General features: G+C 40.5%; 1 protein-coding gene and 1 non-coding gene across 2 annotated transcripts in view; both read left to right on the top strand.

The window, feature by feature from the left end:
• LOC101605551 (disintegrin and metalloproteinase domain-containing protein 2) overlaps nucleotides 1–18,779 on the top strand; it is a 42,411-nt gene extending 23,632 nt beyond the window's left edge. Inside the window, exons 11-20 of the mRNA XM_004665791.2 lie at nucleotides 1,904–2,040; nucleotides 3,496–3,679; nucleotides 5,515–5,610; nucleotides 5,688–5,883; nucleotides 7,311–7,416; nucleotides 8,124–8,307; nucleotides 12,111–12,188; nucleotides 12,407–12,533; nucleotides 16,062–16,221; nucleotides 18,746–18,779. Coding sequence (XP_004665848.2) covers nucleotides 1,904–2,040; nucleotides 3,496–3,679; nucleotides 5,515–5,610; nucleotides 5,688–5,883; nucleotides 7,311–7,416; nucleotides 8,124–8,307; nucleotides 12,111–12,188; nucleotides 12,407–12,533; nucleotides 16,062–16,221; nucleotides 18,746–18,779 — 1,302 coding nt within the window. The remainder of the gene's footprint in view (nucleotides 1–1,903; nucleotides 2,041–3,495; nucleotides 3,680–5,514; nucleotides 5,611–5,687; nucleotides 5,884–7,310; nucleotides 7,417–8,123; nucleotides 8,308–12,110; nucleotides 12,189–12,406; nucleotides 12,534–16,061; nucleotides 16,222–18,745) is intronic.
• Nucleotides 16,399–16,596, top strand: LOC123453978. Its single transcript, XR_006633137.1, has one exon. It is a non-coding gene; the product is annotated as a U2 spliceosomal RNA (small nuclear RNA).

Consider the following 18,779-nt stretch of genomic DNA (forward strand, 5'->3'; position numbering starts at 1 on the left):
CCACCTCTTTCCCAGTAGTTCTTCTATTTTGGTGCCTCATTCTTTTTGTCTTCCTCTGTCATCTGTGTTAAAATGTTCATGTGCTCAGAACTGAGCAAGTCTTGTAGGGGTTTTGATGACCACTGTGGGGTCATGAATGCACTGGTCACTTCAGATCTGAAGGACAATGTCTCAAGGTACACCTTCCCACCCTGTGGCTCTTACATTCTTTCTGCTCCCCCTTCTTCAATGTCCTCTGAGCTTTGGAGGGTGTAATGGAGATGTCTCATTTATGCTGAGCTCTCAACAGCCTCTTATTTTCAGCACTGTGATGAGGTTTTAGTGTCCTTAGTATCCACCTCATCTCCATAGAGAAGCTTCTCTGGCTCGCAGTGGAGAGCAGCACTAAGTTTTCAAGAGAGCTTTTATTTATGTGCAAGTGACTTCCCTATTCTTAAACATTGGACTTTGGAACTTCCTCAACCAGTTGCAGCCCTATGTGCACCAATAATACAACAGTAAAGACTAAACGGAGCAACACTTCCACCGGTTAACACGGCAGAAACAGAACTAGTCTGTCTAAGGCAGGCAGGTCACCAAGGAGGGCTCTGGTGCAGATGACTGGAACACGAGGCAGAGGGCAATGGTCTGAGATGAGAGCAGCACCTGGAGGAGAGCTTGTCCACCCTATTTCCCTTGGATCATCATCACTTGATGTTTCGCTGGGAAAGTCAGGAGCAAGATGGTGAAGGCGAGAGGTACAGCTCCTCCCGTGAACGCTTTGTCACTTCCTCCCCACGGACCTGTACAGTGCTGGCTTGTATGTGTGAACACGACCTGAGTCGCTTTGGGTAGACATGACTTAAATCTAGAAGTCATAAAGATTATGAAAATAAGAGTGAATAACTACTGCAGTAATTTATTTAATGTTTTTCTCTTAACAACAAAAATAGCTATAATCACACAAAGTGTAGGCGAAGGAGAGAGAGGTATATCACTCCTAAACCAGGTCCCCCATGTTCTGTGACAGTGTGAGGAGGGCTGGGACAAGGTAGAAGTGCCAGAGGACAGGCTACCAGGTGTCATGACAGACATAGGACAACAATGAAGAAAAATAAACGTAGTTAAAAATATGTTTAAATAAAGAAGTTAAATAAATTTTAATGAAATTCATTCCAGTTAAAACACTGAGGTGCCAGATAATACATATATTTGTAAAAGCTTGGAAACTTCAAAACAGAATGGAGCCTCTTGGCCATGCTCATCTAAGCAAGCATAGTCCTTGTAGTACAATACTGAACTACCCACGAGGCCAGGAATGGCACAAGAGCGTCCATTGCAACCAAACTGAAGATTGTCCAATTTGGTTATTTCAGACACACTTACACATTAGGAAGCAAAACAGAACATAACTGATCATGTTTGTATGTGAATCTCAAGCCACTATAAGTAAACTGAAATATCATCTGATACTGATTGGTCAATTGACAACATGGAATATTTTTTTTTCAGAATAACAAAACCAGATTATATCACAATGTCAGCAAACAAGGTTAACTGGCTAGGGATAAATCAAAGAGAAAAAATTAACATGGAAAATTACAATGGATTCATTTGTTATTCGTACTGTATTTACTTGAAATTGCATGCTTTCACCTTTACTTGCTCTGTATTTAACTGAAATACAATTTAAAATCATTTTTTACCATCACTTTGTCCTATTAATATATCTTTTAAAAAATAACTAATGTTACTTAGATCAACATGGACCACAGTTATGTGGATAACATCATAGAGGCATCTGCTCTATTTTATTATGTGACTAGTTTTAATAACAACATTTTTCTACCAGCAAACAAAATAACTCCAACATGTGCACATGTACATTTGTGGTCTGTTTTCTGTTTGTTTGTTTCATTTCCAGCACCCCAGAGCTATAAGTCTGGAATCACTTGCAATTGTTTTAGCTCAGTTACTGAGCTTCAGTATGGGTATAGCTTATGATGATGTCACCAAATGCCGGTGCCCGGGCTCCATCTGCATAATGAATCCAGAGGCCATGTAAGAGGCTTGAGTTTATAGTAAGATAATTTGGCATATTTTGTTTAAGAAAAATTGACCTGTTAGAAACTGAATCTGGTGGTACAGGACTATAATCCCAGCTACTCAGGAGGCTGAAGCAAGAGAATCTCAGTTTCAGGCTGGAGAGATTGCTTAATGGGTAGGGCGCTTGCCTGCAAAGCTTAAGGACCTAGGTTTGATTTCCTAGTACCCATGAAAGCCAGATGCACAAGACAGAGCACGCATCTGGAGTTTGTTTGCAGTGGCTGGAGGCCCTGGCACACCCATTCTCATTCTCTCTCTCAATATATTTCAAGGCCTGCCTGAAGTACACAGGGAGTTCAAGGCCAGCCCCAGCAAGTTAATGAGTCTCTGTCTAAAAAAAGAAAAAAAAAAGTGAAAAGAGGGCTGAGGATGTAGGTCAGTGAATAACATTCTCCTGGAATAATCCAAATGATTAGGTTTGATATCAGATTTATTATCTTCAATCTGAATAACATCATATTAACCATAATGGCCATTCAGTTCAGACCCTTGTGATCATAATTGCTTTAAATAATGTTAATATTGAGAATAATAGAAAAATCATAATGAAATAACTATAATCCATTATTTACTTCAAATAGTTGCATCAAATTGTTTCAATCACACATGCCTTCCTTTTAGATTTAAGACAGTGTATATTTTTACTTGGTGTTTTGTGCATTCAGGATAAATGCTACCATAATAGTCCCTCATTTGCTTGGCCTCCCTGGCCAGAGACTGATTTGCATTAATAGAAACCTAAATTACACACTTTATGTGAAAAAAGATTTAAAGTCATTTGTAAATAGCCTCTAAGTGAATATCTGGCCTGTCCCTCAAAACGCCATGATAAAAGAAGTTTATGGTATTTAAATATAACATATCTGGGTATTTCAACATTTAGAACTTATAATAGGAAAAGGAAAAATAAATTTTAAAAAATGGAATGATGTTTAAGATAAAGGTAAACCAAGAGACCGATGTCACCAAAAAGTATATTTAAAAAGCTAGTAACAGGGGCTGGAGAAAAGGCTTAGTGGTTAAGGTGCTTGCCCTGAGAAGCCTAAGGACCCAGGTTCAATTCTCTAGTACTCATGTAAACCAGATGCATGAGATGGCACATGTGTCTGAAGTTCATTTGCAGTGGCTAGAGGCCCTGGCATGTCCATTCTCTCCATATATATATATATATATATATATATATATATATATATATATGGTTCTCTCTCAAATAAATAAGTAAAATTTTTAAATGCTAGTAGAGTTTAATTTAGTTAAAAGGGATTTTAATGTAAGTTACTGCACTGTTGGCTTCCCATGCACAGCAAGTGAGTTTTAGGTGCTACCATGGAATGCTACTAAATTGCATTTCTGAAGGTTTATGGAAACCCTGGTATGATAACGTGAACTTTGTTTTGGTTTTCTTTCCAGCCATTCCAGTGGTGTGAAGGTCTTTAGTAACTGCAGCATGGAAGACTTTGGAAATTTTATTTCAAGTCAAAAGTCTCAGTGTCTTCAGAATCAGCCTCAATTACAGCTGTCTTACAGACAGGCGGCCAAATGCGGTAATGGCCAAGTGGAGCCGGGAGAAATCTGTGACTGTGGACCATCCAAGGTTAGTACTGACCTGGATATGGACCAGAACTGCACCAAAAATGTGAATTCATGGTTACAGTGTTGCACTGAAACTTCGTTGATTGTAGTCATTTTCCTAAGAGGCCTCTCAGAAGGACGGCAGGACGAACTTCACAAGTGAACTGATGTATTGACATAGAGATTCACTAATTGGTAGTTTAGATATACAAGTACTGTTATTTTTTTTATTCAAGGCCTTATTAGTATATAGTTGACAACTAGAGAAATTGTGTATGCTTAGGTTATGCAGTTGATGATTTGATAACTGGTATATGCATGTATTGTGAGATATTACCACCTACAAACTAGTTAGCCTAATTGTAAAATGATATTACATTTAAGTTTTCTTTAAAATATTTTGTTTATTTGTTTAGAGAGGGAGAAAGACAGAGAGATTGGGCACACCAGGGCCTTCAGCCACTGCAGACTCCAGACACACACACCTCCTTGTGCATCTGGCTTACGTGGGTCCTGGGGAATTGAACCTGAGTCCTTAGGCTTTGCAGGCAAATGCCTTAACTAAGCCATCCCTCCAGCCCCAGGTTTGTTTAAGTTTTTTTTTTTAATATTTTTTGTTCATTTTTTATTTATTTATTTGAGAGAGACAGACACAGAGAGAAAGACAGATAGAGGGAGAGAGAGAGAATGGGCGCGCCAGGGCCTCCAGCCACTGCAAACGAACTCCAGACGCGTGCGCCCCCTTGTGCATCTGGCTAACGTGGGACCTGGGGAACCGAGACTCGAACCGGGGTCCTTAGGCTTCACAGGCAAGCACTTAACCGCTAAGCCATCTCTCCAGCCCATGTTTTTATTACTATATGGTCTCACTACGTCAATCAAGCTAGTCTCAAACTCATAGCAATTCTCCTGTTGTAGTCTTCTGAGTGCTGGGATTAAAAGTATGAGCCACCATGCCTGGTTTATGAGCTCTCAGTCCCTCCCTTTCTCTCTCTCTCTCTCTCTCTCTCTCTCTCAGTTCCAAGTATGAAATACAATGGCATAACTACAGCCACGTTGTTGCATATTAGGTTTCAGAATTAGTTCATCTTACATCGCTGAAATTTTGTAGCTCAGGACTAGCATAGCTCCTCTCCTTACACATTCCACAGTAGTCACCCTTCTAATTTTCAGGTCATAAAATCCTATACTAGAGTTGGTTCAGGCTTCTATTCTTTCTCTTGGGCGGGTCCTTTTCTGGCTTGTCTTTTTCACATAAACTTCTTTGTCATTCACAAAGAAAGATGTCTAGCTTTTACTGTGGAATAAGAAAACACGGGGGAAAAAAGAAAGCGCAGGAGGCACATTTGTAGTTTGATGATATTTTAATTCAGATCAATATTAAAGTGAAAATTACTTGAAAGATATGAAACTGAAGCTGTTTTTTTTCCAAGCTACAGAAATATTAGCTAAAGCTGTGGTATTGGAGGAAAGTAGGAAGGGTAAAGATAAAATGAAATAAACTGGATGAGATGTAGAGATAGGATTAAAGGAAAAAGCACTGTGGATGGACATGGCCCTCAGGCAGCAAGAAAACACGGATTCAGGGGACATAGCTCAGCAGTTAAAGGTGCTATTGTCCATATAGTCAACCGTATCCTAGGACACTAAAATACTCACGATCTAAGACTTAGTAGGCGATTAGTACATGTCTGTTGGGTAAGTACATGAGTGAGGGTGTTCAGTCCCATATTCTGTTTGCCAATTTGTAAGGGAAGCCTGTATATGAATGTTATGTGATGCATTGTCACTATGCAAATGTCATACAATGGCAAAGAGCAAAAAGAGGGATTTCATGCATTTGGGCTTGCCTTTCAGAAATGTTCTTATGAGACTCCATGCTGTAATCCTGCCACGTGTGGCCTGAAGCCAGGTTCGGTTTGTGCTAACGGACCATGCTGTGAGAATTGTAAAGTAAGAGCTTCTGCAACTAGCATTCTTTATGAAGATTCTCTCTTGTTTATGTCCTGTCTCATACCTCATCCCATCAGTTTAAGGCAAAAGGTCAAGTATGCAGGGCTGCCAGTGGGGAATGTGATGTCGCAGAGTACTGTAACGGAACATCGGGAGAGTGCCAAGCGAATTTCTTTGTGCTCAACGGGCACCCATGTGGAAAGAACAAGTGGATCTGCATGGATGGAGAGTGTCAGAACGGGGAACAGCAATGTCTGGACTTATTTGGCAGAGGTATTTTAATGATGTGATTTTTTTTTTCCATATGCATTTTCTGGAGACCAAAAACAAGTCTTAGTTTTTGTTTGTTTGTTCATTCTGCTTTATTTTTGCAACTGCGAGTTGAGTTTAGATCCTCAAACATGTTAAGCATGCACTCTTCCAATGACATCCTATTTTTTTTGCATGTATGTGTGTATGTGTGTGGTGCATGTATGTATGCATGTCTGTATGTATGTATGTGTGTAGGTGTGCGTGCATATGTATGCATATGTGTGTATGGAGGCTAGAGGTCAATGCTGGTGCCTCCCTCAGTTGCTCTCTACCTTCTTTATTGAGGTAGGGTCTCTCACTGAACCTGAAGCTCACCAATTAGGCTAGACTTGCTAGATAGTGAACCCAGGGGTCCTCCTGTCTCTGCCTCCCCAGCACTGCAATTACAAGTGAGAGCCACTGCACCTGGCAATTGATGTAGCCATTGGGGATCCAAACTCAGGTCCTTAGGCTCGCATGGTAGAGTGGTTTAAATGTGGGCAAGAGTGATGGGAGGGGCTTAGCAGTTAAAGCACTTGCTTGCAAAGCTAAAGGTTTGATTCCCCAGGACCGACCCATATAAAGCCAGATGCACAAGGTGGCGCATGCACCTGGAGTTCCTTTGCAGTGGCTGGAGGCCTTGGCACACCCATTCTCTCTTTATCTGCCCCCCTCACTTTCAAATAAACCCATAAAAATGAAAATAACTAAATAAAATATTAAATGTGTGGTCCCGTGGACTAGGGCTTGAATCTTGGGTCTCCAGTAGGTGGAGCCCTACTGGGGAAGAACCATGTTACTGGGGGGTCTTGAGCTCAGCCCTCAGGTGTGTGAAGGGCAGTGTGACCTCCCCCTCCTCACACTTGGTGGGGGTTCCCGGATGTGTGGTGACCTCTCTCTGCTCGGATCGATGGAAGTGAGCCGGCTTCTTTCGCTACTGCTGGTGTTCCCTTAGAATTTGTAAGCCTGAAATAAATCCTTTCCTCCCCTAAGCTGCTTCTGGCCAGATGTTTGCACAGTAACAGGAAGGTAATTGCAGCACATGGTAAGCCCTGTACTGAACGAGCCATCTCCTCAGCCCCTACAGCCCTTGAAATGACGGATTGTGTGATTTAAAAGTATTTTTGCAAAAGGCTTTATTGACCAGTAAGCCAATTATTTGTTTAAACAACAGTTTCCTTCTTACCAGGTAATATACATACACTTTTGCATTTTAAATATTTCACCAATGTGGTCTTAAATGAGGCTTTCATGTTCAATTGGTATGACTGTATTTTGCTTAATATATTTTTAATATATTTGCTTAATATATTTTAAACCACTCTAGAATGTTGAGTGTAATCATTACTTAATTTGAATTTCTATACATTTAATGTGACTATGAGTACTTTTGTTGTTGTTGTTTTTAGATTCAGGATTTGGTTCTAGTGAATGTTTTGAAGAGCTTAATTCCAAGAACGATATATCTGGGAACTGTGGTTCTACCAGTGCTGGGTACACAGCCTGTGCACCTGGGTAAATCTTAAGAAATCTACGAATTCCTATAGTCTTGTCTATATGTGAGCAAAACGTCATTGTCCAGGAAGCAAAACCTTGCCGAATCTGATGATAAATGCCATAGGTGCAGAAATAAGCTCTATTTCTACTTCTTATATACACATATGTGTTCGGTATATTTTTGAGAATTTTAATACTTGAGTATAGTATAATTTATCATAATTCCTTCCCACTATCCCTTTGTGCCCCACCTCCCTGCTCTGTTCCACTGAACGCCCTCATCTTTCCAAGTAGTACCTCTTCTATTTTGATCTTGCTCATTCTCCCTCTCCCTTCTTCTTTCTTTAATGCCAGCACATGGGAGGTAGAGGTAGGAGGATCTCTGTGAGTTCCTGGGCTAGAGTGAGAATCTATCTCAAAAACAAAACAAAACAAAAATTAATGACTTTTAGGCTGGGGAGATGGCTCAGCAGCTGAAGGTGCTTGCTTGCTTGTAAAACCTGCCAGCCCAGGTTCAATTTTCTAGTACCCATGGAGAGCCAAACACACAAAACGGTGCATGTGTCCAGAGTTTGTTTGTAGTGGCAGGAGGCCTAGGCACAAGCATTCTCTCTCTCTCCCTCTAACTAACTAACTATTTTTAAATATAAAATAAGTAAATAAATATTTATTTTTTAAAATAAAAATAAAAAAATTAATGATTTTCATTTATCTGTGAATTGTAGTGATTTGAAGTGTGGAAAACTGATATGTAAATATGAAAGTGATATTGTAATTAAAATAGAATATGCCACCATTATCTATGCCAATGTTAGTGGACAAATGTGCGTCAGCGTAGACTTCCCCTCCAATCGCCAAGAAAGCTCGAAGATGTGGGTAGGCGAAGGAACAGTGTGCGGTACCAAAAAGGTAGGTAGCCAGGTGTGGTGGCACATGCATTTAATCCCAGAACTTGGGAGGCTGGAGTAGGAGAATCATCATGAGTTAAAACACCCGAATGAGTTATGATCAGCCTGCGCTACAGTGAAACTCTGCTTTAAAAGGAGGGAGGCTAGAAATATGGTTTAGCAGTTAAGGCATTTGCTTGCAAAACCAAAGGACCCCAGTTCGATTCCGCAGGACCCACGTAAGCCAGATGCACAATGGGGCACATGCATCTGGAGTTCGTTTGCAGTGGCTGGAGACCCTGGCAAGCCCATTCTCTGCCTTTCTCTCTCTCTCTCTCTCTCTCTCTCATAAATAAAGAAAGAAAGAAAAGAAAAGAAAAAAAGGTAGGTAGCCTTCTTCCCCAGTAACTTCCTAAACAGTATGTATAATCTATTCACTCAAAGTTAAAGTGCAGAGTCAACATAGACATTTGGAAAGTAAGCAAAAGGTTGAAATAAAATTTATCACCATGCATACATGATGTCACAATTCATCCTTCATTGGCTATTTTATACTTTTCTTCTGAAAGTGATGCATATTCCCCAAGTCAAGAATCATACCTTCCATTTACTCTTGTTTGGTTACGTCATCTTAACAGATGACGTAGTGAGCACCTGTAACACCATAAATTATATTGGTATAATTATTGTTAAAAAGCAGTTAAAATAGACATCCATCACAGTGATGAAAATAATAAATAATTCACAGAGCCAAGCAAAAATCAGCCCATGACTATGCTTCCCAGCTTCATAAAGCTTCCACTGACTGTCTACATGCACACATGGGTGTCAACCTTCTATAACTTCCTCTAGGTACATGTTTTCATGAAAACACCTCACCCTCTTACCTTTTTTGAGATTTGATCGTTCATTCAATCTGGTACCTTTTTGTCCTTCCATATTTTCCTACTTCCAGAAATATATAAATTCATACTGACATATATGTACGCCAAGAAACTCAAGTCTGAAATTAGTCTCATGCCCAGACTTTAAATCACAAACATGCTCTGGCCCAGTAATAGAATGTAACAAGCCACTTGTTGGATAGTAGCAGGAAAGGCAAGGGGTAATTGACTTGGGAGCCTAAGATATTTTGTTATGAATGAAAAGTAAATAAAATAGCCAGACCTGATGGCTCACACCTGTAGTCTCATCACCTAGGATGCTAAGGCAGAAGGCTCACCAAAAGTTTGAGCTTGAGGCTAGCCTGGGCTATGGAGCAAGTTCCAAGTCAACCTAGGCTAGAGTGAGACCTTTACCTAAAAAAAAATAAATAGGACTAGAAGATTGCTCAATGATTAAAGTTGCTTGTTTGCAAAATCTGGTAGCCCTGGGTTCAATTCCCCAGTAACCATGTAAAGCCAGATGCGTCTGGTATTCATTTGCAGTGGTGGGAGGCCCTGGCGTTCTCCCTCTCTCTTTCTCTCTCGCTCTCGCTCTCTCCTTGCAAGCGAACAATAAATAAGAGCATTCTGGTGGGGTAAGGAAGGGAGGGAGCAAAAGAGCTTTGTACGTCTTTATTGTGCATCATTAGGAATGTACATGTGTTTTGGGCTTCATGGCAGTCTGGTCATCACATCCCATCAGGAGAAGCATACAAGACAAATCTTTCAAGAATGGATAGCTTTACCTCGCATATGCTTTCCAGGCTCACTCACGTCAGAATTCCATTCCTTGTTAGGGGTGAAGAGCAAAGCGGTCCATTGCATCTTCATGACACGTTTTCCCAGTTTGTTGCTTTCCTGGTGAATCGTCGCCTACCTATATGCAATGTCCTCCTCACCTCTTACAGTACTCGTGTTTAAAGTCTTGTGTTAGTTACCTTTCTGTTGCCTCAGACCAAGTACCTGAGAAGATCGGTTCGAGGGAGGAAGAATTTATTTTGGCTTGTGGTTTCTGTAGGTTCAGCCCATGATGTCCCGGCTCTGTGCGTCATGGTGGTGAGAGATCATGTCAGGCTTCTCCTATCTTAGACAGTCTGAAGCAGGCAAGAAGAATGTCTGCACCAGCTGGCTTCCTCCTCCTCTTTCTCCTTTTAATCCATTTTCACTCCCAACCTATGGGATTTTGCTACACCCACATTCAGCGTGAGTCCTCCTCTTCATGGATCTTCTCTGAAAAGGTCTCAAAGACCCACTCAGAAGTATGTTTTACTACTATCCCAGGAGCCTCCAATCCAAGCAAGTTGACAGTCAAGATTAATCATTGCAGGTCTATTTTGTCTGATATTTTCTTCATGCCTGCTCTGTTGTGGTTACTGTTTGCATCAAGTGTCTTAGTCATTTTCAACACACTGGGACTTCAGGTATGTCTTCCAATAGAGCTGGACCATGGTTTATTTTTTGTCTGTTCTTTCAGTACGTGCCATTACATGGAGGAGTTTTATCCAGTACCACTAATGCAATCACTGATAGAGAAGAAGTTGCGTTAATATTTTATTGAAGTGCAATATTTTAAAACGTGTACATTTCAGTCATGAGCAAAGCACACTAATAAGCATATCTATCACGTGAAATATTGATCACTTTCTTCATTTTGCTAATACTCAAAATCTTCTCTTCTAAATAGTGAAATACATGGGCTGGAGAGATGGCTTAGCGGTTAAGCGCTTGCCTGTGAAGCCTAAGGACCCCGGTTCGAGGCTCGATTCCCCAGGACCCATGTTATCCAGATGCACAAGGGGGTACACGTGTCTGGAGTTCATTTGCAGTGGCTAGAGGCCATGGCATGCCCATTGTCTCTCTCTCTTGGTCTGTCTCTCTCAAAGAAATAAACAAAAAATAAAAATAATAAATAGTGAAATACATACTGAGCTGTGGTTAGCTATAGTTGCCCTACACTCCCATAGAGTACCAGCACTCAGTCTTTCCTTCTAACTGGGACAACTGGGCATAGTAACAAATCTTTCTTCATCTTACCCTCTTGTATATTGTCTTCAAACCCTAATAACTATGGTTTTTGTGAAGAAAAAATATATATATATATAATACACACACACACACAATCACATTTCCTCATATTTTATCACATTCCTTTCATCCAGTGATAGCATTTGAGTTGATCCTATCTCTTGGCTGTTACAAATAAAGAGGAAAGTGCAGATGTCTCTCCACATACTTATTTGATTTGTTTGCATAGATACTCAGTAGTTGGATTATTGGGTCCTGTGGTAGTTCCAAATTTTCATTTATTTGCTTATTTATTCATTCATCCATTCACTGTGAGGGATCTTTCTATGGTTTTGCATGATATCTGTACTGGTTCACACTCTCAGCAGTGTGCCCCTGTGCCACACTATGCCATCGTTTGCTCTTTTATGTCTTTTGGATGATTAACAGCCATTTGTGGTGGTTTGGTATAAATGGTCCCATAGCCTCAAGTATTTTTGCTTAAGCGTCCTATTTAGTCTGCAGCCTCAGGAGCCCGGCAGGCAAAGGTGTGCTCAGAGTCAGCTCTGCTGCTGGTGCTGACTGTTGGTTATCTCTCTGCTATGGATGTATGGTGGTTGGTTATCTCTCTGCTATGGATGCATGGTGGAGTGAGCCACCTTCTCTTGCCATGAAGATGCTTCTCTTAGAATCTGTAAGCTTGAAGTAAGCCCTTTCCTCCCATCAGCTGCTTTTGGTCAGGTGTTTATCCCATTACTTAGAGGGTAACTAACTACACCACCATTCGAAGTGGGATAAGATAGTCACTGTGGCCCCTTTCTTTATTTTAGTAAAGTATGGAATGCTTTTAATGAAATGGCACATCTAGATGACATATTGGTTAACTTCTGTGTTTTAGGTTTGCATGAATAAAAGGTGTGTAGCTATTACAAACTTGGGCTATGACTGTACCCCAAGAACCTGCAACTATCATGGTGTAAGTAACAGTTATGTATAACCTCAGAAAGCAAATGCCCAGATTCTGTCTCTCTCCCTCGCTCCCCACCATAAGCCAACTAGGAAAAATCAGCCTGCTCCTACCTGTTTTACCTATTCAAGTAATTTTAATTTTAATAAATTTACCTGTTGTAAATTTACTTGAACATTGATAAATTGAGTTGCACATCTTAGGAGGTGGCTGTCTCTTGCTTCTAGGTATGCAACAACAAAAAGAACTGTCACTGCGACCCCAAATATCTGCCTCCAAACTGCAAATCTCTAGATAACTCATGGCCTGGCGGGAGCATTAACAGTGGCAATCATCGAATGGAAATAATCCCTGGTAAGTGCTCCTAAGAACAGAAATGTAGCTAAAACACCATTATTTTAACTAAAGTTAATAAAATAATAAAATTGGTGTACCAATTTATACTTAAGAGTATGTGTGGGTGGCAAATAAGCAATATGTGGCTGTTTATGCTTTATTTCTAGATGATAATATATCGTAGTATGTGTATATCATGGTACAAAATATATATACTAAGGCTGGAGACATGGCTTAGTGGTTAAGGTGTTTGCCTGAAAAACCAAAGGACCTGGGTTCGATTCCTCAGGTCCCACATAAGCCAGATGCACAGGTGGCACATATGTCTAGAGCTTGTTTGCAGTGGCTGGAAGCCTTGGTGTACCCATTCTCTCTCTCTCTCTCTCTCCCTCTCTCTCTCTCTCTCTCTCTCTCTCTCTCTGTCTGTCTCTCAAATTTAAAAAAAAGGAAATTGAGTAAAGGAAAGGTGGAGGGAAGGCTAATTCAAAATCTAAGAGGATATAGCCAGGTGTGGTGGCGCATACCTTTAATCCCAGCACTCAGGAGGCAGAGATAGGAGGATCACCATGAGTTCAAGGCCACCCTGAGACTCCATAGTGAATTCCAGGTCAGCCTGGGCTACAGTGAGACCCTACCTCAAAAAAAAAAATCTAAGAGGATATAAATAAGTCATATGGAAACCTACTTTTTTGGACAATGAAACACACAGGAGCCATAGATTATTATTAGAAAATTTTCAATGCCAGAGTTGGGATACCTTCCAGGGATTTGTTGGCAGGGAGGTCCCTGATGTCCCCAAAATATTACAGGCCATTGCTGAGGCCCTTGGTTTCCTACCACAAATAGATGGTAAAACCCTATTGCTGAAGATTCCATACTTGGGCTGCAAGGTCACTGAGAAATACTGCTGGAGCTGAGCTGAAAACCTCCTCCATGTAGATCAGCTGACAAAAAGCTGGAAGAAGCCATTCTGCTTGCAGTTCAATGGGAGAAAGAGAAATCACCAGTGGAGATACTCAACAGTGGACACTGCAAGTCTTATATTTGGCCAGCCAGGCCAAATGAGCTAATGGGTGCAGTAGTGGCACATCTGTTATGGGTGAAACCAATGGCCCCCTAATTGGACTGGAGGCCGACTCCATGGGAGGGAATACATCCCTGATACTGAAAATTTACAACAGGGGTAGTCATGAGCCCTAGGGGTGTAACGCCTGCTGCTGTGTAGTTAAATGTATATGCTATGATCACCAACTGCCCAGCAAGCACTTCTCTTAATGTTCATACATATTAATGCTACTCTCACTTTTGGTTAGAGAAGCTTTTCTTTTCAGATGGCAGTAACCTTGGGATGACTTAGAAGGCATCGTGGTGCTGGGAAGAAGTGACAGAGGAGTGCTCAGCACTGAAATATCTCTATCACACCTTCTAAGGCTTAGGGTCCATTGTGGAAGAGGTGGCAGAAAGAATGTAAGAGCCAAAGGAAGGGTAGGACTTACAATGTGCTCCTCCATACACAAATGGTCTGGATATCCATGACCTCACAGTGCCTGACACTACCTACACAAGACTATCATAATAGGAGGAAAAGATCACAACATCAAAACAAAAGAGAGACTGATTGAGAGGGGGAAGGGATATGGTGGAAAGTGAAGTTTCAAAGGGAAAAGTTGGGGGGGCAGCAACGGGAGGGAATTACCATGGGATATTGTTTACAATCATGGAAGTTGTCATTGAAAAAAATATTTAAGAAAAGTTTAAAGAGCAAGCAAACAGAAACCTCTCACACACAAGAAGGCTACTAATAATGTTAATAGGTTAGCCCACAGCAACCTGGACACAGTCCACTAAAGAGAAGCTTGTGTCAAAGAGATTTGTGAGCATGGCCTTGATGGTGTGTTGCTTGATACAGAGACACTAATGTTAAAGGAATTATTCCAACTGTAACTGAACATGAGGAAGATGAGTGCATGGTTTTTACTCTAATCTGCTACTAACAAGAAACAGGCTGACAAAGCCTCCCACTGTGAAAAGTTTCCATTACCTATGGAACAGGAATAGTCAATCAAAGGATAGAACCCGAGAGTCCAGAAGCCAGAGCTGCTCTGATCTGTTGTTGGTTTACAGTTAAGAAAATCTACCACCAAAAATAAATAAGCAAACAAACCAGATAACTATAAGCCCGGATGTTGTCCAAGGTAAGCTGGACCACATTTCTGAAAGGAAGAAATGCCATTTCTTACAAAATGATGGGGAAACGTCTATTAACTCATTGTATGAGAAAACATAAGTCTAACGCCAAATTCGGGCAAGCAAACTAGGAAAGATCCATAAAACAGTCTCCTGAGTAAACCTGCATGCAAAAATCCTCACCATGGTATTATCTCTTAGCACATACTTACCTACAATAAAATGTTAAAAATTCAGACCAGTTGGAGTCTAACCTGAGAATGCAAGATATCTAACATCATAATTCAAAATATCAATACAATATAAGAAAATGGCACAATTATCTCAATACAAAAAGGATCATTTGACTATACTTGACACGTATTTGTGGTTTATTTTGAGACACTACATAACCACTGCTATCCTGGAACTCTCAGTCTTCCTGTCTCTGCCTCCCAAATGCTGGCAATCCAGGTGTGCTCCATCAGGACCAGGCACTTGTCTGGGAAGCTTAAGGACCCAGGACCCATTCCCTAGAAAGCACGTTAGCCAGATGCACAAGGTGGCACATGCATCTGGAGTTTGTTTGAAGTGGCTTCAGGTCCTGGCATGCCAATTTCTCTCCCTCTCTCTCTCTCTCTCTCTCTCTCTCTCTCTGTCTCTCTCTCTCTCTCTCTCTCAAATAATTAAAATATTTTATGAAAAGATAAGTCAATGGGAAGAAAGTCAATCATAAAGATTGCACTGAAGCTACTGGAAATGTCCAGAAGACCAAAAGAACTTCAAACATTCCAATTTCAAGAATTAACAGTCTGTGGGAAATGGATCATGAATCCAAATGTGGGAACTAAAACTAAGCCTTCTAGAAGAAAACATGAACAGTTCTTCCTAACATCATGAAAACAACTATCAAGTCAATAAAAAAGACAATTTAAATTTACCCAAATGTTACTTACATTCCAATTCTATATCATCAGATAGAGACCCCCTCAGGAATAAAAGGGTCTCAAAAACCAAGTCATAGAACAATTATGTATGTGATAGAATAATTTCTTTTTTTGTTTGTTTGTTTGTTTTTTCGAGGTAGGGTCTCACTCTAGCCCAGGCTAAGTAGTCTCAGGATGGCCTCGAACTCACAGTGATCCACCTACCTGACTCCTGAGTGCTGAGATTAAAGGCGTGCGCCACCACGCCTGGCTTAGAATAATTTCTTTTGGGTGATTATGCTGTAAGGTTATCTACAACATATAAAACTGTGTTAATTATGAAATAATTAAATAGATTTAATTATTATTTAATTTTAGTCATAGCAACATACAGAAATCTGCTTAGCTCTATTCCTGGTGATGGTCTTCTAAGCCATGGCATTTTCTCTCCTAGAAAGGCCCTACATTGAGAATACATACCACCCACAGCCTACAAGATGGCCATTTTTCCTGATCATCCCTGTTTACATTATTCTTTGTGTACTGATCGCTATATTGGTGAAAATTCGTTTACAAAGGAGCAAACGGACTACTAAGAAATATCCAAGCGATGAGTATATTGATTTTATATTGAAGTTTTATTGCCTTTGTAATTGTTGGCATAATGATAATTAGCTGTATGATGATAGACGTAATTAGTAGTAATTCAGATTGAATGTCTTCTTTATATGGAAATTTCGTGCTAACAGGTAATGAATAAAACACAGAATTTCTTTTAAAGACCAACAATTATCACTTCTTGGACTCTTGGCTATGACCAAATGTAGTATCTGTTCTTATTAGTTTAAAGGCTAATGATTAAAAACAAATAAAAAGCATCCAACTATTTTAATCTTATAAAAGCTTGGAGCTGGGCGTAGTAGTGTATGCCTTTAATCTCAGCACTAAGAAGGCAGAGGTAGGAGGATTACTGTGAGTTTGAAGCCAGCTTGAGACTACATAGTGAATTCCAGGTCACCCTGGGCTAGAGGAAGATCCTACCTCAAGAAAACCAAAAAATAAAAACAAAAACCTGGGGCCCCTATAGGGGTAAGAGTAAATGTAGGTAGTTATCTACCTCCTTTGATTATTTGATCTTAAATATTAAATGCATATTAAACATTATTACTTTAATTTTTAGTATATTTATATAATTTTCTCCTTTCAAGGCCTCAGCCTGGATCCCACTCTAGCCATGCTGGGCTCAAACTCATAACAGTCCTCCTACTTCAGCCTCCCAAGTGCTAGGACTAAAGGTGTGCGCCACCACACTTGGCCAATATTTCTATATTTTAAAGAATTTTGTGCACTAATTTTGATAAAAGAGGGCAACGAAGTTCAGGAAAGTAGGTTATCCCCTCTTTGCAGTTATTTGGCTTTTAAAACAAATAGAGAGATAGTCAGAGATGGAAAAGATAAAATATTAGTCTAAAATAAGATTACAAGACACATAACACATGGTAGTGCATGCCTACAGTCCCAGCACTTAGAAAGCTAATTGGTGAGGGAGAGTTATGAGCCTGAGACTAGCCCCATTGATAGGAGCTCCAGACCATCCTGATCTACCCTGTCTCAAAAAAAAAATTTTAAAACCAACCAATAAATCAGCCAACTAATCAATTAAAAGACTGAGAGATATAGATGATAACCACAGATAATATACAGGAAAAAAAAAACCCTAGGACATGAAAAATAGAAGCATCAGACTAGGGAGATGGCTCGTCCATTAAAAAGCACTTTCTGTGTAAGTGTGAGGGCCTGAGAGACTGCTCGAGTTTGATTCCCAGGACCACATTAACAGCTGGATGTGGCCACATCTGTCTATAATCCCTGGTTCTGTGGAAAACAGTGTCCCCAGCATTGCTGGAGCTCATGAAAGCACAGCAAGCTTCTGGAATCAGTAAGAGGCCCCAGCTCGAGTGAGCAGGCGCAGAAGAGAGGTGTGTGGAGGGGACCCTGACGTTGTGCTCCAGGCTCCGCCGGCCAGCAGATGGGGCACCACAAGAGCACATATACATTGCATTCACCACCACTCCCCCCAACACACACACACACACACACACACACACACACGGAACATAAAGATAGAAATACCTGAAATATGTGCTACAAGGATGAAAATAAATGTGAAAGTCAGTTTACTTCTCTTCAGGAAAATTGCTCTACAATAATTTCTGACTTTGAATTTCAGATCTATGTCCTTCAGTTTCTTCGAACTCAAATTTATGAAAGTATTTAGCTCCACTCATAAGACAGCTTAAACAGGAAACATTTCATGGCAACATGGTGAAAAGGTCATGTGACACTGCAGAAAGCCTATCAACCCTTCTCAGTCAGCTGATGTTTAGATACATGAGCATCGCTTTCTTGGAGCTGGGGAGAGCATTCATGACCCAAGCTTGAGTAACCCAGTTCAGGCCCCACACCTCAGATGAGAAGCTGGAAGCCGAGGTGGGGTGTCAGTCATGCCGGCACCACGGACAGTGACATGGGAGGCTGCAGACACAGGAGAATTTCCTGGAAGCTCACAGGGAGCTGAGCCATGAGCAATAACTGCAGAGAGAGACCGAGATAGAGAGAAACCCTGCCTCAAAAACAGTTGTTCTCTGACCTCGGTACGCACACGCCATGGCATGCACACACCCACATTCACACAGATGCACAATATGTACATACACTCACATGCACAAAATAAAAACTCGATATATATATATGTGATATCGGAAAAATGATCATCAAATAACTGTAGGGGGCAAAGCAAGCTAGTAAATTTAATAGAAATAAGTGAGGCTGAAGATGAATAGCAAAAAGGTTTAAAAGATACTTAGCCAATAACATTCTGAATTTGAAAATGACCTGAGTCTGTTTTCCATTAGCTATATGACCCTGGCCCTTTGCTCATGTTTGAGAAAACAGAGCAGAACATTATTAGTCCTCATTCCTGGGTGACAGGTGTCCTCAGAGGCAGAGTATCTCCGAATGACGATTGCATCCAGCAAGTTAGTAGGGACCTGCAATGTTTTGATACTGATAGATGGTAAACATTTTGAAAAAAAATATAATTCTAAGGGGTTATCCATATTTTTTTAATTTATATAGTCAACTTGAAAGTGAAAGTGAACACAAAGAGTAA

This window comes from Jaculus jaculus, chromosome 12 (genome assembly GCF_020740685.1).
Source record: "Jaculus jaculus isolate mJacJac1 chromosome 12, mJacJac1.mat.Y.cur, whole genome shotgun sequence".
NCBI classification, from domain to species: domain Eukaryota; kingdom Metazoa; phylum Chordata; class Mammalia; order Rodentia; family Dipodidae; genus Jaculus; species Jaculus jaculus.